The sequence below is a fragment of the Plectropomus leopardus genome, chromosome 20 (assembly GCF_008729295.1).
Source record: "Plectropomus leopardus isolate mb chromosome 20, YSFRI_Pleo_2.0, whole genome shotgun sequence".
NCBI classification, from domain to species: Eukaryota; Metazoa; Chordata; class Actinopteri; order Perciformes; family Serranidae; genus Plectropomus; species Plectropomus leopardus.
The window spans coordinates 8,302,907-8,327,735 of record NC_056482.1 but is presented as its reverse complement, the minus strand read 5'-3'; the positions used below and the strand labels follow the sequence as shown (position 1 = coordinate 8,327,735).

The following is a 24,829-nucleotide window of genomic DNA, read 5'->3' as shown; positions in this document are numbered from 1 at the left end:
ACCATAATTTGGACTGGAGGCAAGTCGACCAGAGAGCAAGCGTTATTCATATGCACTGAGATGAAGTATTCATGGCAAAGCCTCAATGTTTTAGAAGTCTAATTAGTAACACACTAAGTCATTGTACTCAGAGCCAAACTGTATACAGATGGTTTACTGATGTATCTGCTGTTGGCTCATCCATGATCGACATTAGACAGAGATTTTCTACTTTTTTACATAACAGAGACGATCTAATGTTGATAAGCGTGAAATAACCCCAGTTGGTTATTCAGGTTTTTGTGTTGCCATCTCACAGGGACCACCTGGGCCGCCGGGAACCATGGGACTGTTGGGAGAAATTGGTCAAAAGGTGAGATCTTGCATGCGGATGAGGTTACTCATTTTAATCCATTGACACAAAAAGGCTATTGTGAAGTCTAAATGATTAAATGTGTGACATCTGTTGTTCACCCCGTGAATCAATAATGCTCTCTGATTGAAGTAATCTGTCCAATTAAATTAATTAACCCACATTACAAATGTGTCCTCTTTCTCTTTGTCTCCCATGATAATGCGTAATGGAACTCACCCCTGACATATCGTACATATCTAATGCCAAAAACTCATTAGCCTTCTTTTTTGGCCAGAATCATTCAGCTTTTTTTCTGTCTTCCATCCTCTATGTATTTATAAAGGGTCCTCCAGGCAAGGTGGGGGAACCAGGACTGCCAGGCGAGCCAGGGGAGAAGGTGAGACAATATTTTGTTGATTTTTTTTTTTTTCATTGCAGGATATAAGTTCACCTTAACCCTTTAAAACTTTGATCGACATCAGTTTTCTTGCGCTGCATTCATGCAACTTTCACAAGCATTTAAACCTTTGAAAGTTCAGCAAGTTGATTTCCTTTGAAAAACAATGAGCAACTTATCAAGACACATTTCACAAACTGGGATAAATTAGCAAAAGGTTGCAGGAACATATAGATAGGTAGATAGATGCACTTTTTCAGATGATCTTGTTTGCTTTTCTTTGTTGTGTATTTTCCGTTTGTTTTCTTGTAACTTTTTACTTGTTCCCTTGAAATTTTGGTCCATTTCTTTTTTAATTGATTTTCTTTAAAAGGGTTTGATCAACAATTACATGCTTAATGTGATCAAGGAAAGGTTTTATACTAAACTGATTCGTATCAAATACACAAGAAAGACAGAACTTTATTTGTGTCTTGATACTCATGTGTATGCATCTATGTGTGTCAGGGAGCCATTGGACCTGCTGGGAACATCGGGGAGCAGGGCCTGATAGGACCGAGGGTACGTTTATCTACCCAGTACTTTGCATTCCTAACAGATGGAGCTGTTCATTAACTTTTGTATGTGTGTGATAACAGGGAGAGCCAGGCCTGGAGGGAGAAGCTGGTCCAGCTGGTCCGGATGGAACCAAGGTGACATATTACCCTAAATATTCTTCATGTTATATTATCAGGATATCAAAGAGACTCCAAATGCTGATATGTACTGCACTAGTGATCTTACCTTGATGTTTTTATGTACTCATGCTCAGGGTGAAAAAGGTGACAGGGGTCAAGAGGGCGACAATGGAGAAAAAGGTGAAATTGGGCTAAAGGGAAAGGAAGGCCCGCCTGGCAGTCCTGGACTCACTGGCGTTAGAGTAAGTTGCCTGTCGAATGTATATGCCCACATTTTTGCAAACTTTTCTATAACTTATCATTATGAAGCAAATCTTGATTGCAGAGTGTAATTGTGATAGAATAATGACATCATTAGCATTCCCTAAATTCCCTAAAAGGCTCGCTTTCACTTTGCAATTTTGTCTGCCACTGGGTACAACCTCTAGGAAAATGAAGGTTCAATTTATGGCGCAAAGAAAGTGTGTCAACCATTGCACAACCAAAACACGAAGAGAACTGCACTTTTGTTTTCCCTGATAAACTATGGGTAGCTCTCCACAGTTAGCAAAGAGTATCAACGCAAGTACTTTGCAGTTACTATCCCCAGCAACAGAAATGCTCGACGATGAAACAATCAAAGTAACCGTTGTTGGTAGTTGCTAGGTTTTTAGGAAAAAGGAAAGCCATCCAATTGTCTTTGTGATAGCGGCACAACTTTGAAAGGTTAGAGGGGAGGGGGGATGTTGTAAAATTGTCAGTTTCCATTTTGAGCTTCTCCCAAATTTTGTTTTCTCTCTGAAGGGTCCAGAAGGGAAACCTGGCAAAATTGGGGAAAGAGGCAAACAAGGGTCAAAGGTATGAAAATCAAATAATCTCTGATGCCAGTTTAATACTTTGGAAACCAACCATTTTCACACACAATGACATAGAAATGCTATGTGATCAGCTGGTCAGCAACTTCTCCTTTGTGAATCTTTAGGGTGCCAAAGGTCAACAGGGTCACCTCGGGGAGACTGGGTCGGTGGGGAAGACTGGACCGCCAGGTTTTGTTGGGCCGAAGGGATCCAGAGGAACCATTGGACACGTGGTAAAGTGGAACAGTAATGATAAACATATTTGTCATTTATACCTTAAACCGTTTTCATAATATATTTGAATGCCATGTAATGTTCTAAATATGTATAGTGTGACTGAAGACACAACATTTATTGTCTTTAGGGAGCTCCTGGTCGAATGGGTCAACAGGGGGAACCTGGTATTGCAGGTTATGAGGTAAGATGACCGATGACCGTAGTTTAAGTAAGTGTCTGTATGTGGATAGACATTAAACACTGAACAAGCATCTTATGGTTATTAATGTTTGGTCATTTTATGTAAAATAATACAGTGTTTTTGGAAAAAATAGAATTAATGTGTGGGGATAGCAGAACTTGTTAACACAAAACTGTTTTTATTTTGTGTGTCCCTTTTTCATCATTCTGTGTCTATCTGTCTAAATTCTGACAATTTTGCTGGTCCATGAACGCAGCACAGGCAGAACTCGTTCTTTTTTTTCCTTAGCAGCAGTGGGAGAAGTTTTAGTCAAGTGAAAGCAAACGTTCAGACCCAGCACAATAGCCGGTGAAGTTTCACTTTCACTGTGTCTGGCTTTCTGCTGCACACCTTTGCCCAGAGTACACTCTGCGCTCCGAGAGTGGGGTGCAGTGAGGGAAAAACGAAACTATGGCGTCAGTAGCTTGTGCTGAATCCCCACGTTCACCATTGCTATCCAGCTCCTCCATGTTTGTTTGTTTTGGTGCATTGTGTAGACGTCCCTTGGTCACACGGATGGATGCAGAGCATTATCAGATGACCTAAACGAAATAAACAATATAGCAAAATAGGTAACAACAGATGTCTTTTTATATGCATAATTCTCTATATACATATTTATTTCTCAGTAGTGTCTTTACAACCAGTATACAGTATTAAAAATGCAAATATTTCAGAATAAAACAACCTAATTAGGCTTAATCTGCAAATATTTACTGTGACCTCCATTTCCACTTAGCATGTCTTGAACTCTCTTAGGCAGGCAATATGAGATTTACAATACTAATTTCCTGGTGTATTTACACAAGGTAGCATTCAAGACATGCCCAAAGCTCAATATTGACTGTTTTAGCTACCTTTTGTTATGGTTGTATGATTCCATGTTTCACACTAAATATCGACTTCAATCAGAAGAAGCCATTTTGTTTTGACTTTTTTGCTGTTTTAAAACATTGTACATGTTCTCTGTGTTCTTTGTATCTTCATAAAGAGTCTAAGCAATAAATGTATATTTTATGTCCTCATTACAACTTTTCTACAACAAAAAATCTATGGTGGCCTAAGAATTTTGCACAGTACTGTATTTGGTCATATCACACAGCCCTAATTGCCACAAATAAATGAGTGTGTGGGAAACCCTGTAATTTATATTGTCTGTCTTTGTAGGGTCATCAGGGACCACAGGGCCCCATGGGGCCTCCAGGACCAAAAGGTGAAAAGGTACACCTCGTTCACTTTATGTGTTACACTGATCTCTTATACGTCCTCATTATTTTATGCTATATTCTACATCGTAGCTCCGTCTGTTACCCGGATATTGTAGCAAAAGCTTGTATTGGGGACAAAACACCTGAAAGTGGTTCAATGACACCAGATGTTTTTTTTTTTTTTTTTTTTTTATTGAGTAAAGAAATAAGCATCCTGAAATGCACCTCTCTCTGTAAGCAACCTTGTTTAGAAACCTCAGCACCTTCATCAAAGACAATATGTTGTTAAAATATTCTGGCCTTTTATCAGCAAAGAGAAGTGACTTTGTACACAGCGGGAGGTCGTTCGATTTTTTCTATAATGATGTGAGCGCATCTAAAAGAAGCCGTACATATGCAACATTTTGGGAAACATCTCAAAGTCTAGATACAGTGTACTGCACTCATGTCTAAAGTCCAGCCCAGGGTCAATTGTGGCCCTCAGTGTGATTTCAAATGGCTCTCAGCTTTTAGTTCAAAATATACTAGAATTAACACAATATTGATCAATCAAGCAAGATCACTTTGCTTGTATTTTTTATTCACCTCACGATGGCAGGACTGTCATACAATTTGTAGACATGTAGACTTATCTGGCTCCCATTCAAAAAGTTTGGACACTGCTGGTGTGCTGAAATGGCAGAGACATGTTTTACATATAAAATATTTAAATGTTTATTGTTGTTACTTTCATCCGCAGGGCGAACAGGGGGATGATGGGAAAGTCGAGGGTCCTCCTGGTCCTCCAGGTGACATAGTAAGTCACACCTGACTTACTTTTGTCCCTCCCTCTACTGTTTGTCTGGAATCAAATCGTTTTTAGTTTGCTCATATATTTCTTGTTTTATCAGGGTCGTCCAGGTGACAGAGGAGAAAGAGGGGAATCAGGAGATCCGGGGTATAAAGTAAGTACCGTCGCTCCCGATGATTTTAAAATGATTTATTTGAGTTCAGGAGGTTCATATTTTGCCACTCTTTCTCAGGGTCAAGTTGGTGTGGATGGAGAGAGGGGCAGGTCTGGAGCTCCTGGACTACCTGTAAGTGTCCAAACTTGTGATTTCCATACACAGTTCTGTCATTAAGTCTACATAAACAACTAGCGGGCATGCTCACACAGGTCGTCTTTATGTGCTTTCATTAACATAACTGGCAATTTCAGGGACAGCCTGGACCTCGCGGGCAACAAGGACCCAAAGGGGCCAAAGGAGATCAAGTAAGGATGTCGAAACAAAAACATTTTTTTTGTCTTTGCTGTGTGGAAGATGGTGATTGGCCTCTGTATCAAGACTATGTGCATGTCTGTATATTGTCAGGTTAAGAATGAATGGATGAGCTGTACCCTGAAAGTCTGGTCAGTTGTGAGAAAAAGGAAAGAAGCACCTTTAACAATATCAAGAGCAAAGAAGATTGACGGGAATGTGGATTTTTTTTGCCGTGTAAATAAGATGCTGGGTTTAGGGAATAAGAAGCAAATCATCTCATCACAATTAACCAAATGTTTGATTGGGAAATTTTGAAATCATTTAAGCAAATACAGGATAATTTTGGTTTATACTTCAAAGATTTTTACAATTTATGAATTACTTAATGTCACATAGCAAAGATAGGTAAATGAAAGTGTACTCAATGGAAAAAATAAAACAAAACTCTCTGTAAAGATCAGCAGGTTTTTGAATCCTCGGGCCCCTGTAATTACCTTTTGTAGATTCGTGATAAGGTGCTTTATTTATGTCTTTGTGAATTTGGCCCAAACTAATAATGATTCCTTTAAATGTATTTTTTTTTTTTTGTTTCAATTTTATTGTGTTTATTTATTTTCTCTACTTGGATGCACATGTTGCCATGGTTTGTGTTTGTTTGACCAACTATAATAAGTTTTACCTAGTTTCTATTTCCTGACAAAGTAGCCATGTGTAAACATTGTAAACATTAAACATGTAAACATTTTGTTATAACAAAATAAAAAAAACTGTCTCCCTTTTCAGGGTCAGAAAGGAAAAAAGGGTCAGTCAGGACAGAAAGGAACCAGAGGACTAGAGGTAAGTCAACCATTCTTCGAACCTGCTTCAGTGACTTACAGTATTTCATTACATGAAACAACAGATCTTTTGCTCTGCCAAGTTTGCATTTATGACTAAAGTAGTTGGAAATAGAGCAATTATAAGCATATATACAGTAGATTAACCTGGACAGGGGAACGCTGATTGTGTTAATTTAATGGAAAAACGGATTATAAAAATCCCATTAACACACACTGTCACACTCAGTTGAGATTTCTGATAAGTCCCGTCTTCTTCGTAGGGTGGAGGTGGTCCTCCCGGTCCCAGAGGTGTGGTGGGCCGCGAGGGACTGGAGGGCATGCCCGGGGCGGATGGGGTCCTAGGAAAGGATGGCAGTAAAGGCATGCCGGTGAGAGAAACAAAGCAATGTTTGCATGTGTTGGACAGAGCAAACGACAACTTGAAGAATTTGCTTTTAGAGACTTACCTGTAATGGGGCTAAAAAAAAACCTACAATAGTGTCCTTAGGATTGTGCTAGAGGAAAGTCATTAAAGGGACTGGTCACCCCAAAATTATCTTATTTTCTCTATTAATCAGTCTGGTTTGTTTTGATTTGAGTTGCAGAGTATTGGAGATATTAGCCGTAGAGATATCTGCCTTCTTTCAAATATAGTGGAACTAGATGGCACTCTAACTGTGGTAGTCAAAAAGACATTGCTGCTCCATTATAGTGGAGAGAAGGTAGACATCCCTACGGCTGATAACAATCGGCAACTCACACCAAAACAATCCAGACTGATGAATAGCACAACAGGTAATAGGAAAAATGTGTATTTTTGATTTGGGGTTAAACTGTCCCTTTAACCCTTTGAAACTTGGGCAAATTTTCTTCTTTTAAAAACATGGGAAGAAGGCCATGAGCATTTTAAGAAGTGACCAAGAAAATGGTAAAAAAAAAAAAAAAACAAGACAACAACAAGAAGAAAAATACCCTGAAATCAGTTATAATAAATACATAAATATAGACTCAAAAAAAACAACCAGATAACCAGGGAAAGTAAATAAAAAACAAACAAACCATGAAATGACCTGGAAAAAAAACTTAAAATATAATAAAATAAAATAATGCCATAAAAAATATTTTAATTTTGATCATTTTAAATATAGCTCTCTGGAATTTTTTCCCTAGCTTTCCATTTACTTTTCTAAATTTACAAATTTCCTACAATTTCTTGACGAGTTGCTCTATGCCTTTTCCCCCATGATTTTAAAAGAACTCAAATCGCTCTCAGTTTAAAGGATTAACTACTTGTGAAAGGCATCTGGATGCAGCCCAAGAAAAGTGATGTCGATCCAGGCTTCAAAGGGTTAAACTCTTAAGTGGTTTGTCCTCTTGCACCCATGAATGTTATCAGCAAATTCAACTACTCTCTATTAAATTATGAGATTTCTTGTGCTTGAATAGTGCCCAAAATGGAAGTGTCTTATTGATCCTTGGGTCCTGCGGAAAAACAGAATAATATAATTAATCTTTGTGATGAATTTTATTCATTTTACTTATATAGGGAGAACACGGTGATGATGGGGAGGCTGGTCTTCCTGGCAAAGCTGGCTCGCGTGGTAAAACTGGCGTTCCAGGACTTCCAGGAGAACAGGGGACCATTGGACCAAAGGTAAGAGGGATAAGTTATAATCTGAATTACTTTAATGCCACATCAGTGATGTGCTGCTGTGCAAGGGACACGACTGGTATGACTGCTTTGGTCATGAGATGAATGTAGAAATAACTATGTAACTGCCCATGAGTGATCTTCACTCAGTTATTTGGTTATTTATTCATCCATCCAGGGTGAGCAGGGTCTCCGAGGCCAAAGTGGACCTTCAGGGAAAAGAGGCTTCAGAGGTGGAATGGGACTGCCAGGGTCACAGGGAGACCAAGGACCTAAAGGACAACCTGTGAGTAACATATGTAATGTAGACAATGAACTACCAAGACTTTGAATCGTATAATTTCGTGACATTTTGGAGAGTCTACTTTTCTGATTGTTGACTTCATTGTTCTTCAGGGAGATGCAGGGGAACCAGGTTTTCCAGGGATTCTGGGAGTTTTTGGACCGAGGGTATGTTCAGCGCCAAACACAACTGTTTATTTACAATAACTTCAGGGTAGAAAACCCCCAGGTCATGTACATATTATCAAACAGCACTGAGCAAACTCTGCCTTCATTGATTAGTTTTAAGCCACCTGAAAATAAACAATATCAGTTTAAGTGTAGCCTATGCTATATTTAGAATATTTTCACTGCTTTATGTTGCCATACCCACGGGGATTTAAAGCTGTATCAAAAAACACCAGACTCCATAGAGAAAAACCAGCAACTCCACTGAATGGCGGAGTTGCTGGTCCACCGCTGCCTCCATCAGCTGCTATGTACAGTAAAAAGCAAATATTCAAAAATATAGTGTATACTTCAACTGACATTGATTTTTTTAGGTGGCTAAAGTATGTTTTGATGTGGCTCTGTCAACATTAGTACATTGCTTAGCTTGTGTGCTGGTATTGTGGGACTGTATTTTATTAATCTGAGGAGGGGTGTGGCTGGAGTGTGACTTTTTCATTTAAATTAAATATAAAACACTACCTTTTCAAGTTGTATGTCCCTCATCTAAATTAAAATTAAAGCACAAGTCCTTCCTTAGTGCTTACATTTTTTTTTTTAAATGCCTGACCCATTTTGCAGCACCTCTTCCCCTCTCATAAATAAAGCACAGTCCCTATTCATAAACACTGAGGGAAGCCTGCAACTAGAAGCGAGCACAGAACTCCTTGTCCAGTTAAAGTCCGACTAATGTGTGCATATAATGGAGGAAATCGACTTGTATTATCTAGGTGTTTCCAATTTAGAGAAATTCAATGTAATCTATTTTCAGTATTTTCAAACATACTGACTGTAAGTTACTCTGTAAGACTGCATCAGCAGGTTCCCTGACTGTTCTGCAAACAGCAAACAAATGCTCCCCTCTCTTTCTGCCCATGGCCCGTTTGTGTTGCTCCTTTCTGGAACAATCACCACTTTTAAAAGCACGTGTGCTTCTATACAACTTTGTATGATTTTAAACAACTGCTTGCGTGAAGCAAAGTTTCCATTATGTGCCATGAACACATTACAACTGTGTCTGGTTGATTGGCAAAGTAAAAAAAAAACACTCTATTGTACTGAAATCACTTTATAGAAGTCAAAGCCAAAATCTGTTAGGACAGCTGGAAACACTGTCTTAAACGTGGAAACAGTTAGTGGGTGTCAGATGTTCCGTGATGAGACGTAGATATAGTTAGAGATAGGAGTTGGTGTGTAAAAAAAAAATCATTTTGCAAAGCTGACATCAAGGATTTCAGTTTTAAACAGGTGTACAGATTGTGTGATGAGTCTGTATAAATATTTATCTCTGCTGTTCTCAGGGGCCTCCGGGAGACTTTGGGCCAAAGGGCATACGGGGACCAAAGGGGCCTCAGGGCACAATGGTTAGTAGAGTTGCGGTCGAGATCACACTGTTGAAATGCGTTAAATGCCTAGCTTTATTTAATTTTCTTTTTTCTCCCTCCATTAGGGCAGAGGAGGAGTTGTAGGTCCTATGGGAATCATCGGTCCCAGTGGGAGCGCAGTATGTATTATATCAGCTTAAACAATCCTCTGTGCTGTTTTTCTTCAGCCAGCTGACTGTGTACGTCTCTTCACAGGGTCCTAGAGGAGAGAAGGGCAATCGCGGAGAAACTGTAAGTTGTCTTTACTTCTCACCACACATATTCTTTTCCATTTCTTTTTAACACTTTTTCCATTTTTTTAACAAGTGTGTGCAAAGCCAATTTGATAACAATATTTAGGTTAAAAAAATGTCTTTTCTTTCTCTGAACAGGGATTGCAAGGCCCAAGGGTATGTTTCCACAGTGTATCAATTTCTATTTTTTACACATCATTTGTTTTTTTTTTCTGTTGTCACTTTATTGGCAACAGATAACCTCATGCAGCATGTGTGTTTTTCTTCTTTGTTAGGGGTCTCCTGGACCTCGTGGACCCCCTGGACCTCCAGTAAGTTTACCACCTTCATAGGTTTAACGAAATGTCAATCACACATACTCGAGCTGCATCATTCACTGTTTAAATAACTTTTTTTTTTGTTCCTCTGTTAGGGTCGCCCGGGTATCCCTCTATCATTTGTAAGTAGTGTTATGTTTGTTGATTTTCTTGCATCCAATAAGGTTTAAGGGAATACTTCACCCTCCAAATAGACATTTGTATATTATTTACTCACCCTGTTATGTTGACTTAGTGAAGAATTTTATTCTCGCTGCCTCCAGGGTGAATGAAGAATCCAGAAACAGAAGATTCTTGATCAAAAGGGTCTGCACTAAACATCTGCTTACAAACTCTCACACAGCTTGTGCAGTATAATCAATAACTGATATCTGATTCATTTAGCTGTATGCTCAGTGCTTCCTAAACAGACAGCCCTCTCTGACGGGGAACTGAATCTGGTAATCTCTTTCTTCAAAGCCAGCCTCCGTGGACAACAACAGTAATTTTACCTCACTGAACACAGGAGCTGCTGGTCCACCACTGTCTCAATCAGTTAATTTGTTTGTGTTACTGTGTAACGTAAAGTTACTGTTTTTGTCATTAATTCTTTATGAGAGCACACATAAAGTTTCACTTTTAGTTCAGTCCCTTAACGGAAAGGGCTGTCTGTTTGGAGAGCACTGAGCACACAGCTGGGTAGATGAGATTTGGATTATACGGCAGGAGTTTGTAAACAGATGTTTTGATATTGTTTTGCTGTCAACAATGTCACCTATGACTTTAATTCATAAAGAATTCTGCATTCACCAAGGAGGCATGTGAGAAAAACAAAGTTTTCTTTATGTAACACGGGGTGAGTGATTGATATGCAAATTGTCGTTGTCCATTGCACATGTCCATTACTTTTTTTCCATTCATTTATTCTATTGATCCCCCTCTACGTCTATCAGTGGGGCTTTTACCATTTTCTCCATTTCTACCATTTTACCAATGAAATATATTTTAAATAGTTTGTGACTAAACCTCCTATCTCCATTGGATCCTTTTAAAAACAGTTTTTTTGTACTTTTTGTACTGAAAAAAGGCACTTTTGGAGATGGATGGTTTGCACCCAACAGCAGTGCAATGGTCATTTAGGGTTGAAGTATTCCTTTAGAGCAGTAAGGATATACTGTAATGTGTTATCCAGAAAGATACAATGACACCGGTGAAATAAGATATTAGATAAACCTGTTTTATCGCTGCAGAAGGACGATGGTGTTTTGTTTATGGATTCACACACTCCACTCAGGACTGAGGTTAGTGGACATCGTATGACATGGACATTTCTCTGCACTGCTGCATCTTTTTATGTGTTGCAAGCCGCACGGACTCATTTCTTTGCCTGTCCCCCAGAATAAGCCAGTGATGGACCTGCCGATGCTGGACCAGGGCGCAGAGATCTTTAAGACCCTCCACTACCTCAGTAACCTGATCCAGAGCCTGAAGAACCCACTGGGCACTCGGGACAACCCCGCCCGCATCTGCAGGGACCTGCACAGCTGTGAACAGAAGCTAAAAGATGGTGAGGATGTTTGTGTGTAGGAGACAGACTGCGAGCGTTTGTATGTTTGGAAAGACTAATAATCACATATGTGTTTGTATTTTCAGGCACTTATTGGATGGACCCAAACCTGGGCTGCTCGTCAGATACTATAGAAGTCTCCTGTAACTTTACTGGAGGTGGACAGACTTGCCTAAAACCAATAACAGTATCCAAGGTATTAAAGACACACTAACACCCCCCACAACAACAGCAAAGTCTACACGATCGCACAGTTTAAAGAAATATTGCACACATGAGTGCATACCAGACTTGTTAACCAACGCCTGTTCGCCTGTTTGAGCAGCCAGCCATCAGCGTTGGTCGTGTCCAGATGAACTTCCTGCACCTGCTGAGCTCAGAGGCAGAACAGCACATCATCATCCACTGCCTGAACTTCTCTGTGTGGAGACCAGCCGAGGACCAGCCGGCGGACCAGGCCTCTGTGAGATTCAAGGCTTGGAGCGGGGAGGTGTTCGAGGTGGGAGGAGAGCTCGAGCCAGAGGTCATAGAAGACTCCTGCTGGGTAGGACCAACACAATGTCATTTGGCGTTGTGCCCTTTAGTTAACATCGTTCTTGACATTCAAGCCGTTTTTACAGAGAGGTGGCACTATAGGGACGTTACGAAGTCCCTTCTTTATGCCATCTTTGCATTTTTTACACAGAACCAAATGACGGCAGCTTCATTATTCTGCTCCTGTATGGGATTTTAGAAAGCAACTGTGCATTATGTTTTTTTAGTTGCAATAATTCTTTATACACTGTCTAACGGTGCAATAATTGGTGCGATAATTACTACACATCTTGTTTATCTTCTTATTGTTATTCCTACTTATGTATATATTGTGTTGTACATTGTCACATCATACCGTATTTTATATGTCTGACTTTACATACAAGCTTTATATATTGTATTGTAGCATAAAGCACATAGTTTGCATTTTTTTACACACTTTACATGCTCATCACATTAATCATTTTCCAGTGATTCTCTCTCTTTTTCTCTCGCTCTCTCTCAGCTATTTTTTAGATCATTTTCTTGTCACCTTTTACTTGCCAAGTTGCTTACTGCCTTTATTTCCATACTTTCTAAAGATATCAAATCAATTTGCTCACGTGTCAGAGGTTTAAATGCTTGTAAAAGGTGCCTGATTGCAGCACAAGGTAACTAATGATCCAGGTTTCAGAGGGTTAAGTCTGGGGTTTTTTTGTTTTTTGTTTGTTTGTTTGTTTTGGGGGGTTTTTGTAAAAAATTTTTGCTTTTAACTTTTTCTGTTGTGATCTTAGTCTGTTCCTTTATCTGAAATTCGTCATGCTGCTGTCTTGGCTAGGACTTCCATGAAAGAGAGATTTTGATTTTAGACTTTCAGTGGGACTACTCCTGGTTAAATAAAGAAATTAAATAAAATACAGCACAGCGAGGCAGAATAATGGCGCTATATTCCTGCCTTGTACAGGTAGTGTAAACGGGGCTTCAGACTGTTAGACTTGTTGCCCTAATTGTGACGCTCAGGTTTTGGACTAAAAAAAAGACTTACCGGTATGTATCTGGATTTCAGGTAAACGACGGCCGCTGGCACCAAACCCATTTTGTGTTCCACTCCTTGGATCCCTCCCTGCTCCCTGTGGTCGACATCTACAACCTCCCTAAGACTACACCTGGATCACACTACCACCTAGAAGTAGGTCCTGTATGCTTCCTGTGAGGGCTGCAGTTCTGAGCACGGAGGGATGTATCGTCACGCCTAAGTGACACCCTCACGCGGGCGAGGAGAGCGGCGCAGTCTCCTCCAGGCCTTGGCAAAATAATCCAAGCCTCCCTCCAAACAGATCCTGCTTCACTCTTCCAAACTCCCATTGGACTGCAGACACAGAGGTAGGGAGCACGAGGGAGCTGGGGGGGGGACGAAGAATAGCTTAGGAGGAGCAGGGGAGTTCTTGCACTAATAGCTTCTCCGTACGGCAAAAGCTCTACAACAAGGATCTCCATACGTACGCCCGCTTGGAGAAAAAAAGGCTCTACGCCACACTATCTCTCGAGAACATTGCTAAGTGAAGGGAGACCAAGGCCAAGTTAATCAGCGGACATCATAGTAACTTATTTTTATAACTGTATACAGTCTGTATACTGTGTGTACTTTTTTTGGAAATACCAGGAATTTAATTCTTTTACAAGAGAAGAATTTAAGTAATTGGGATCAAATAAATGTACATATGCTTATTATTAACTTTTATACATGTATATCTTATGTAAAGAAATAATCTTCAAGTGCAATAGAAAATGAGAAGACAATTTTTTATTTTTTTTTTAAAACTTTTAAATATGGAAGGATTTTTCAGGGGTGCCGTTTTTGCCTGATTTTGCCCGTGTGAAGTCATCCAGAAGCAAGCTCATTTGCTTAAATTGAGCATTTGTATTTACTAGTGCTCCGAATGGGAGATCATGGCGTTCAGTTTCCTTCCTACTGTGGGAAAAAGCCAGTGTCAACTCAGTGATAACGTCTGAAGCCACACACTGATGAACACAAGCCGTCCACATGGAGAGTAAGTGCATTAAATACTTAACCCATACATTATTGAACCGGATGCCACTGATGATTAGGGAGAATATCTGCGGTTGTGGAGATTAGAGGTCAGAGTGAAAATACGAGTGTGGAGCTCTAGTTCTCAATAGTGTTTTATTATTTTTACAACTGTGGAGTGTGGAGTGTCAGTCCCTTGCTTCTTTACTTACTTTATAAGAGATAAAAGGGTAAAAGTTATTATTTACTCTGCACCACATGGGACCAGGAGTCTCTTCTTCTACCCCACTTACAGTAGACACACTACAGGTACAGGCATTTCCTTAGAGGAGAACTGAGCCACAGGAGAGAGGAGAGTGGATTTATGAATCAAAATCAACCCCCGTCTTCTATCCCATCCTCTCTCTAGTGCATGGTGCTAAGTGAATTATCTAAGGTGCTAACCATAGTGCTGTAATTACACCACTTTGCTGAATATTCTGATGTCTATAGTGCATGCTTGCTTAGATGAATAAAAAAAAGTCCAGAAAGTATATTGCCATAGCTTCCACGATGCACTATAATGTTAATATCCCATCCCAAACTACAAAGTTCCCTTGTAGTCTGTTCTAGTTCAATGCTGCAGTTTAAAAACATGCTTATTCTGATTGAAAAAAAAATAGTGATAACTATAAAAAAAAAACTCCCTTTGTATCCAGTATAAATCACAGGGTTTGAAGTATTTCTTAAGAATAAAGTTTTCTTTTTCTCTGTACAAAGCCCCCCTCAGCTGTATGTAATATTTTTTAGAAACACAACTAGTGGAAATAGTTTTAATAAAACTAAAAGTTTCTTTGTTGTAGCTGGACACAAGTGTGTATAATTGTGCAAACCTTGCTGTATACAGTGGATCCCCTCTTGCTAATTTAATGTTATTTAATGTTGTTAACGTGGTTGCCGACTGAGCAAGTTGTCTTGGTTAAAGCAATACTACTCTTTCTGACAACTTTATATATCAGTTTGCCCAACTGGTCTTGGAATTTATAGATTTTTTATGTGTAAATTTGGGGCTCCAGAGAACAAATTTATTGCAATGTTAATTATCTTTTATTTTTTTAATTTCTGTTATTTTACTTTATGATGGTTTTTTTTTTTCCTATATGATAATCAACCATGTACTGTACCAGGACTCTGTGCTATACTATAATTTGTGTTTTAAAGAATTATGCAAATATGTGAAAATTGTTACTTCTTTTTTGTAAATCTGTTGTAGACATTAAAACGAGCTAAGAATACCTCACATTTTTACACGACTTCTGTTGCCTTAACAATTAAAGCCTGTTTGGAAATATCAGCCAAATACAGTAAATCATCAAACTCTGAACAAGACAATTTTGGTGCCAACATCCTTCATTTTCTACTGTTTATTCATTGTTCATTTTCCATTTGTTCAATAAATACTTTCAATTTGTGTGTGGATTATTACTTTTCAACTGTTTGGATGGGTGAATATCCACAAACAAATCAAATGTAACACCTGATTTGTAAAAACCAAATATTATGATTTCACTTAAATAATTAAATTCATTTTAATCCATGTAAATCAGAGCTTCACAACGGCGGAGGGACCCCTCAACCAGACCTGCATTTGATGATGTGTACAGCATAATAAATTAGAATATAGACTCGCCATTTGAAACAACAATCATAAAACTATAATAGAAATATGACTAACAAAAGTTGTAAATGATGTATATATTTTACTATATATTGTTGTAGCAAAAAATGTCTACCATCAACTAAAGCTGGACATAACAGTAGTGTCATTACATGTGAAAATTAACATGATTGCTCAAGTGGTAAATTTTAGACAAACAAAAATAAAGGGTGTAAATCACAAGGTTTTGGGATTTTTTTTAAACTATTTATTTTATTTTAGGTATTTTCTTAAACGACCAACGTGTTACCATATCCATGTGACAGAAACAGATGTTGCTGTATGTATGTTGAGTGTGAGGGAATCAGTGACAGTTGTTAGAGATGAATCGATAGAGTGAAATAATATCAGCCTCGTGTAGCTAAAACAATCAGCAGAACACCGCAGGGAATCGAACCCCATCCCAGTAACCAGGAGTACCATTACCATCCCAGTAAGCCAGGAGTACCATTACCAGTGCCTTTATCCTGCTACACAAGAGAGAGAGGAGAGAGGGAGGAGGGAGGAGAGAGAGAGAGAGAGAGAGAGAGAGAGAGAGGGAGAGAGGAGAGAGAGAGAGAGAGAGAGGGGAAAGACAGAGGGAGAGAGGGATAGATAGATAGAGAGAGAGAGAGATAGATAGACAGATAGATAGATAGATAGACAGATAGACAGATAGATAGATACATACATACATACATACATACATACATACATAGATATACACCTCAATGAAACTGTCAAATTTCAGCTTGTAAAATGTCAGAACATGAGTTCAACAATCCAACAAGCTTTTACAGTTAATCATAAGAGGTGTGTACATTTGTTATATTACTAACTGATTAATGAATGAATTCATTAATCAGATCAGTGCCACCACAGTAGACTACACACAAACTCAGGAAGACTTAGGCCTGGAAATCAGACCTTCACCTTCCAGTTCTGAGGTCATGCTGTTGACCCCCGAGGTGGCCCTGAGAGCTCAAGTCCTGCCCCACATCGAGGTGACCTCCTGCTCCATTTGTTTCTCCTTCTATGTTGAAGGACGGAGCAGACGATATCCTGAATGAGAGGCAGGAGTGGAGCTCTTATTTGCAGTTATTTTGAAGGAAAACCAAAACCCCAGAAATGTTTTCCTTCAAAATAAATGCTACATTAAAGATAGTTTTTTTTTTATCAGTTGGTAAATGTACATACTAACTGAATTTGGGAAAACCAGAGCACCTGGAGAAAACCCGTAATATAACACCACAGTTCACTTACCCAAATCTGCAGACGCTGGAGATCGCTCTGCCCACCGATGAGAAAAACCTGCAGATGGCACTACGCTTTTTAGGTGGTGACACCACTCGATTTTTCACATAGCTGGCAATGTAATCTTCCAGTTCTGTGTCTTGTAAATACATGAAGAGCAGCACATTTGATTTACTGCCACACTTCTCACATAAGTCCTGGTAAATGGCCTTATCAAGTTTTTTGAGCGTTTTGGTGGTGGCATCAAAGTCTAAACCCTCGACTTCTGCCCATAATCTTTCCACCAAACGCCTAATGATGGCCTCACACTTGGCAGGGATCACTGTCTGTTTTGCCTTACTAAATACGCGCGAAACCAGCTGGTCCACGGTATCGTAGATGAACTTCTTGCGCCATTCTACCTCTGCCGTGTTAACCATCACTGGTTCAGCAACGGCCTCCTCAATGACGATGAGTTCTGGTATTTCAGACAGTGTCTCACCGCCCACAATAGCATGTGCCATCCTTTCACTGTGGCTGCCGGCCTGTGTATTCAGCCACCAACTCATAAGTCCAAGGAAACGCCACACTCGGTCCCTGATGTGTGCATACATTTCCGTGTCAGAAGGAGGGACAGCAACCTTCCTGCAAGAATCCCTCCTCCTAAAGTGTCCTGCGACAAACTCAGCTGCCGTCCCATAAGTAATATGGCGGTACAGCAGGTCACTAAGTTCCTGTGTGAAAATCAGGACTTTTCCACAGGACATGTTCTTAAACTTTTTACACACACAAACCTCCTTCACAGTCTGTGCCTTTTCATCGATCTCTTTTGTAATCAGATCATCGATGTCAGTAATTAATAACTGCACAGACTCTTTGCTTACAGTTTTGGAGTCTCGGTGGAATTTGCTCCTCAACTGTGCCATAAGTCTGTGAACAAGTGCGACAGCAAATCGCTTTGCAGAAAAAAGACTTAATTTTTTTCTTTATCCCGTTCACAGACTTACGCTTTTCTGTGACTGGACTCTGGTCAGTGACAGCTGTCTCCTCAGAGCTCTCACTTTTAGAGACTGATTGAGCAATGTCTGCTGCGACAAGCTCAATTTCCAGTGACCTGTCGGAACTGAGCAGCTCGTACTCTGTGTCCGACACTTCCTCCAAAAGAGGGTCAATAATGTCACTGATCTCCCTGCTAAGCTCATTCTGGATAGATGTAGCTGAGTCAGTGTCAACTAGGGGACTGTAGGCTAGGAAGTCATTATATGACTCTGGGGTTTCCTCAGCCAGTGAACAGCCCATCGTCACTTCTCGAGAGCTGTTCGCACACTTCCCCTCTGTTTACGTGGTCGAGGTGTGAAGGCCTTTTTGGTTTTGCCTGCAAAAGCCTTAAGCATTTTGCAAGCATGCTTGATCATCAGATTAAGCCTGCGGGGAGGAGGGATGGGCTGATTCACTGCAGCCTCAGCGGTGGGTCCAGTAGAGGAGAGGGCAGATTTAACACTCTCCGCCACCTGTTTGCCTATCAAGGCTGTTAAGGACTCACCGCTGTCTGATTGAACTTGGCCCTCCACGCCAAGTCCCTCGGCAAAACCCTTTGAGAGCATGTCGCCAAGGCCAGATCTCACACTCTCTTCCGACACATATGTCTGATTTTTCACAGACCCTAAAATAGCTTTTATCAGGGCTGCAATAATATCAAAAATTAAATCTGCCACCACAACTTTGGTGGCATCATCAGGGGTACCTGCTTTTAACAGTCCCCACTGTTTTGATGTCATCTTGTTGAGGTAAATCTCAACAAGATTTCTGATAGCAGATCTAATTTCTGATATCTCCAATGCCTCCTCTTCCTCCTCAATCTCTACAGCCCCTGGCAATGGCGTTTTCATTGTAAATGTGGTGTTAGCTATAACTATAGTTAAATATATTTAGTGCTAGGAGGTTTGTTGACTGGTCAGCGGGTAACCTACAGGCCTGTTAGTGTCACACTAACCGTTGAAATTCTGCTGTTTTTGAAATAACCGGAAACCCTAAGATCTTTAAACCTACCTGTCTCCTGCCAAAGCACCTACTGACAGATTCAGGGGCAGATAATCCAAACGAGAACTTTCTGTGATGACACACATGACGACACAAAGGCAGAATGTCTTTATGAGCTAAGCACCTCTGAGTGTTCCACAAGCCCCGCCCCCATGTTCCTGACGTGTGTACTGACCTAAACGGCATGACGCGTTCCATAAGCCACGCCCCTAACAGTTTTTGTTGTTGTTGTTTTGTTTTGTTTTTTTTTTTTTTACCTCAATAACAACACAGTAATTATAATACAAAATAATTATGCCTGCAGTACATGGAGCATTGGAGAAAAGATACAGTGCAATAAACTACTACAAACAAGCCCCAAAATATCGTAAAATAGTTAAGTAAGAGAAAAAAAGGCACCACTGAAAAATTGCTTTCATTATGATTTTAAACTATTTTCAAACTGTTTGAAATATTCTGCTGACAGAATCATAGAATATCTTAATTTCATCATAAAACAAGCATTTATTAAGAGGAAACTGAGGATATCTGCCTTTGTGAATGACATTTGCCCAAAAAAAAAAAAGCAGTTTTATCAAGTTATCAATTTCAGTTGCATTTGTTAGACTGTACATTAAAAACTAAGGCCATAATTTCAATAATAGAGACTGTACCCTTATGAGTCTTCCAGATTTAGAAGGAAGTGTGAGTCCAAGAGTTATTTGAATGAGTAAAGACCAAAAAAAGGGGAAAAAATAAGAAAAGTACTCTACCCCTTTTGCATCAATTGAATGAAACATAAATGGGGAAAAAAGCATGTTTAAATTTGTGAATGAATTCATTGCATGGATAGTATGTATAAAATTTTGTGAAAAAAGTTTCTTTAATTTACTGGGGACATAATTTTCTGTTGAATTCAGTCCGCAATATTGTTGGTGGCTATGAGGTTTCAAGACAATAAGTCTGTTTCATCCATTGTTTCATACATTATATCTATTATTTCTGATTCTTGTTACTGTAAATGTTGAGTGGAAAAACAAGAGGCTGACCACCACCCTGAAGGCCAGAGTACGGCCTCTGGAACCAGAGCCTGTAAGTAATGAGGCACCTCCAGCCTGTAGAGGGAGCTGTGGCCCACAGGTTCTGTCACTTACAAGTCTGATACCCTGCAGATTGTCATATGACTTTTACCTGACAGCTGGTAAGTCCTGAAATTTACCATCATAACATCAGACTGAAAAATATGCATGGGCAGTGCTAAAATATTGGCCCTGTTGACATTTAGATGGACTAAATATGTCCAGCAACATAAATCTACAGTTAAAGTCAATGTTGCTGCTGCTGAATGACATATACTAGGCTGTGATTTTCCAAAAAAGAAAAAAAAAAAATATACTCATCGTGTAATATATTCAGTCTCTATTAAGTCTCATAAATGTGTTTGTCACAGAGGTCATTTTGGTGATATAACTACGTGTCTTTTCAATCACACATTTATATCTCAGGAAAGTGAAATATTTTTACTCTTTCTAGTTTTTACAGGGACAGATTCCAGATATTCCATATGTCATTATCTGAGAGAATTGTTAGACTGCACCTGAGGAGAACAATACTGGTGAAATATTTCCCAAGAAAAAATGAACTTCTTGAAAATATTCTACATAATCAATTAACAGGGTCATAAATTATCAACATTCCCTCTATTCCATGTGAAATACATTACATGCAACAGTGTAACTGATTTATAATTAAGTACAGGAACCCCATACTCTTCTGTCACTCCAAGCACAAACAAAATCTTGTTATTTCTAAAAATGTTCAGAATTCATGTTCATACCAACATTAGGTCTTCAACACTACCTGTTTGAAAATAAATCACTAAATAATAAAAAATACTGATATTATTGTTATTTTCTATTAATATATATAATAATATAATTAATTTAAAAATCACTCAAATCTGAATACCACAGATAAGAGTAGCCATTCTGCATTTGCAGTAAATAATAAATAAATGAAATAAACAATCTATGTTGGAGCTAATACTCAGTTCTGATGGAATAAATATTGATTTTTTTACGGTAAAGTCTAGGGTACTGTAAAATTCTGGGTGTGTGTCTGAAGAAAATTTTAAGGAAATAAAGCACATGTGCATGTCATCTTTGTAGGTCATTCTGAGCAGTAGATATATTTGTCAGAATACTGACCACAGACAACAGCAGTCGCTTTAGTAGTTTACTCAGACACGTTATAGTCTGCAGTCAAGCCAAAACAACAAAAAATCTTTATATTAAATATATATATTTTACTATATTTTATTTGAGGTATTTTCTTAAACGACCAACGTGTTACCATATCCATGTGACAGAAACAGATGTTGCTGTATGTATGTTGAGTGTGAGGGAATCAGTGACAGTTGTTAGAGATGATCGATAGAGTGAAATAATATCAGCCTCGTGTAGCTAAAACAATCAGCAGAACACCGCAGGGAATCGAACCCCATCCCAGTAACCAGGAGTACCATTACCATCCCAGTAAGCCAGGAGTACCATTACCAGTGCCTTTATCCTGCTACACAAGAGAAGAGAGAGAGGAGAGAGGGAGGAGAGAGAGAGAGAGAGAGAGAGAGAGAGACAGAGAGAGAGAGAGAGAGAGAGAGAGAGAGAGAGAGAGAGAGAGAGGGGAAAGACAGAGGGAGAGAGGGATAGATAGAGAGAGAGATAGATAGACAGATAGATAAAAAGATAGACAGATAGATAGATAGATAGACAGATAGATAGATAGATAAAAAGATAGACAGATAGATAGACAGATACATACATACATACATACATACATAGATATACACCTCAATGAAACTGTCAAATTTCAGCTTGTAAAATGTCAGAACATGAGTTCAACAATCCAACAAGCTTTTACAGTTAATCATAAGAGGTGTGTACATTTGTTATATTACTAACTGATTAATGAATGAATTCATTAATCAGATCAGTGCCACCACAGTAGACTACACACAAACTCAGGAAGACTTAGGCCTGGAAATCAGACCTTCACCTTCGAGTTCTGAGGTCATGCTGTTGACCCCCGAGGTGGCCCTGAGAGCTCAAGTCCTGCCCCACATCGAGGTGACCTCCTGCTCCATTTGTTTCTCCTTCTATGTTGAAGGACGGAGCAGACGATATCCTGAATGAGAGGCAGGAGTGGAGCTCTTATTTGCAGTTATTTTGAAGGAAAACCAAAACCCCAGAAATGTTTTCCTTCAAAATAAATGCTATATTAAAGATAGTTTTTTTTCATCAGTTGGTAAATGTATATACTAACTGAATTTGGGAAAACCAGAGCACCTGGAGAAAACCCGTAATATAACACCACAGTTCACTTACCCAAATCTGCAGACGCTGGAGATCGCTCTGCCCACCGATGAGAAAAACCTGCAGATGGCACTACGCTTTTTAGGTGGTGACACCACTCGATTTTTCACATAGCTGGCAATGTAATCTTCCAGTTCTGTGTCTTGTAAATACATGAAGAGCAGCACATTTGATTTACTGCCACACTTCTCACATAAGTCCTGGTAAATGGCCTTATCAAGTTTTTTGAGCGTTTTGGTGGTGGCATCAAAGTCTAAACCCTCGACTTCTGCCCATAATCTTTCCACCAAACGCCTAATGATGGCCTCACACTTGGCAGGGATCACTGTCTGTTTTGCCTTACTAAATACGCGCGAAACCAGCTGGTCCACGGTATCGTAGATGAACTTCTTGCGCCATTCTACCTCTGCCGTGTTAACCATCACTGGTTCAGCACCGGCTTCCTCAATGACGACGAGTTCTGGTATTTCAGACAGTGTCTCACCGCCCACAATAGCATGTGCCATCCTTTCACTGTGGCTGCCGGCCTGTGTATTCAGCCACCAACTCATAAGTCCAAGGAAACGCCACACTCGGTCCCTGATGTGTGCATACATTTCCGTATCAGAAGGAGGGACAGCAACCTTCCTGCAAGAATCCCTCCTCCTAAAGTGTCCTGCGACAAACTCAGCTGCCGTCCCATAAGTAATATGGCGGTACAGCAGGTCACTAAGTTCCTGTGTGAAAATCAGGACTTTTCCACAGGACATGTTCTTAAACTTTTTACACACACAAACCTCCTTCACAGTCTGTGCCTTTTCATCGATCTCTTTTGTAATCAGATCATCGATGTCAGTAATTAATAACTGCACAGACTCTTTGCTTACAGTTTTGGAGTCTCGGTGGAATTTGCTCCTCAACTGTGCCATAAGTCTGTGAACAAGTGCGAAAGCAAATCGCTTTGCAGAAAAAGACTTAATTTTTTTCTTTATCCCGTTCACAGACTTACGCTTTTCTGTGACTGGACTCTGGTCAGTGACAGCTGTCTCCTCAGAGCTCTCACTTTTAGAGACTGATTGAGCAATGTCTTCTGCGACAAGCTCAATTTCCAGTGACCTGTCGGAACTGAGCAGCTCGTACTCTGTGTCCGACACTTCCTCCAAAAGAGGGTCAATAATGTCACTGATCTCCCTGCTAAGCTCATTCTGGATAGCTGTAGCTGAGTCAGTGTCAACTTGGGGAATGTCGGCGAGAAGTCAGTATATGACTCTGGGTTTCCTCAGCCAGTGAACAGCCCATCGTCACTTCTCGAGAGCTGTTCGCACTTCCCCTCTGCCTGCGTGGTCGAGGTGTGAAGGCCTTTTTTGTTTTGCCTGCAAAAGCCTTAAGCATTTTGCAAGCATGCTCAATCATCAGATTAAGCCTGCGGGGAGGAGGGATGGGCTGATTCACTGCAGCCTCAGCGGTGGGTCCAGTAGAGGAGAGGGCAGATTTAACACTCTCCGCCACCTGTTTGCCTATCAAGGCTGTTAAGGACTCACCGCTGTCTGATTGAACTTGGCCCTCCACGCCAAGTCCCTCGGCAAAACCCTTTGAGAGCATGTCACCTAGGCCAGACCTCACACTCTTTTCCGATACAAGTGTCGGATTTTTTGCAGACCCTAAAATAGCTTTTATCAGGGCTGCAATAATATCAAAAATTAAATCTGCCACCACAACTTTGGTGGCATCATCAGGGGTACCTGCTTTTAACAGTCCCCACTGTTCTGATGTCATCTTGTTGAGGTAAATCTCAACAAGATTTCTGATAGCAGATCTAATTTCTGGTATCTCCAATGCCTCCTCTTCCTCCTCAATCTCTGCAGCCCCTGGCAATGGCGTTTTCATTGTAAATGTGGTGTTAGCTATAACTATAGTTAAATATATTTAGTGCTAGGAGGTTTGTTGACTGGTCAGCGGGTAACCTACAGGCCTGTTGGTGTCACACCGACGGTTGAAATTCTGCTGTTAATAACCGGAAACCCCTAAGATCTTTAAACCTACCTGTCTCCTGCCAAAGCACCTACTGACAGATTCAGGGGCAGGTAATCCAAACGAGAACTTTCTGTGATGACACACATGACGACACAAAGGCAGAATGTCTTTATGAGCTAAGCACCTCTGAGTGTTCCACAAGCCCCGCCCCCATGTTCCTGACGTATGTACTGACCTAAACGGCATGACGCGTTCCATAAGCCACGCCCCTAACAGTTTTTTTGTTGTTGTTGTTGTTGTTGTTGTTGTTTTTTTTACCTCAATAACAACACAGTAATTATAAATACAAAATAATTATGCCTGCAGTACATGGAGCATTGGAGAAAAGATACAGTGCAATAAACTACTACAAACAAGCCCCAAAATATCGTAAAATAGTTAAGTAAG

General features: G+C 39.9%; 1 protein-coding gene across 1 annotated transcript in view; it reads left to right on the top strand.

Annotated features, from left to right (window-relative positions):
• Nucleotides 1-15,581, top strand: part of col27a1a (collagen, type XXVII, alpha 1a) — a 91,672-nt gene extending 76,091 nt beyond the window's left edge. Inside the window, exons 33-61 of the mRNA XM_042509286.1 lie at nt 299-352; nt 678-731; nt 1,239-1,292; nt 1,370-1,423; nt 1,543-1,650; nt 2,192-2,245; nt 2,370-2,477; nt 2,609-2,662; nt 3,869-3,922; nt 4,649-4,705; nt 4,800-4,853; nt 4,932-4,985; nt 5,108-5,161; nt 5,934-5,987; nt 6,250-6,357; nt 7,515-7,622; nt 7,798-7,905; nt 8,016-8,069; nt 9,410-9,472; nt 9,559-9,612; nt 9,689-9,724; nt 9,865-9,882; nt 10,002-10,037; nt 10,139-10,165; nt 11,273-11,323; nt 11,421-11,589; nt 11,676-11,785; nt 11,915-12,133; nt 13,169-15,581. Coding sequence (XP_042365220.1) covers nt 299-352; nt 678-731; nt 1,239-1,292; nt 1,370-1,423; nt 1,543-1,650; nt 2,192-2,245; nt 2,370-2,477; nt 2,609-2,662; nt 3,869-3,922; nt 4,649-4,705; nt 4,800-4,853; nt 4,932-4,985; nt 5,108-5,161; nt 5,934-5,987; nt 6,250-6,357; nt 7,515-7,622; nt 7,798-7,905; nt 8,016-8,069; nt 9,410-9,472; nt 9,559-9,612; nt 9,689-9,724; nt 9,865-9,882; nt 10,002-10,037; nt 10,139-10,165; nt 11,273-11,323; nt 11,421-11,589; nt 11,676-11,785; nt 11,915-12,133; nt 13,169-13,315 — 2,175 coding nt within the window. The 3' untranslated portion in view covers nt 13,316-15,581. The remainder of the gene's footprint in view (nt 1-298; nt 353-677; nt 732-1,238; nt 1,293-1,369; nt 1,424-1,542; nt 1,651-2,191; nt 2,246-2,369; nt 2,478-2,608; nt 2,663-3,868; nt 3,923-4,648; nt 4,706-4,799; nt 4,854-4,931; nt 4,986-5,107; nt 5,162-5,933; nt 5,988-6,249; nt 6,358-7,514; nt 7,623-7,797; nt 7,906-8,015; nt 8,070-9,409; nt 9,473-9,558; nt 9,613-9,688; nt 9,725-9,864; nt 9,883-10,001; nt 10,038-10,138; nt 10,166-11,272; nt 11,324-11,420; nt 11,590-11,675; nt 11,786-11,914; nt 12,134-13,168) is intronic.
• Nucleotides 15,582-24,829: the final 9,248 nt, after the last annotated feature.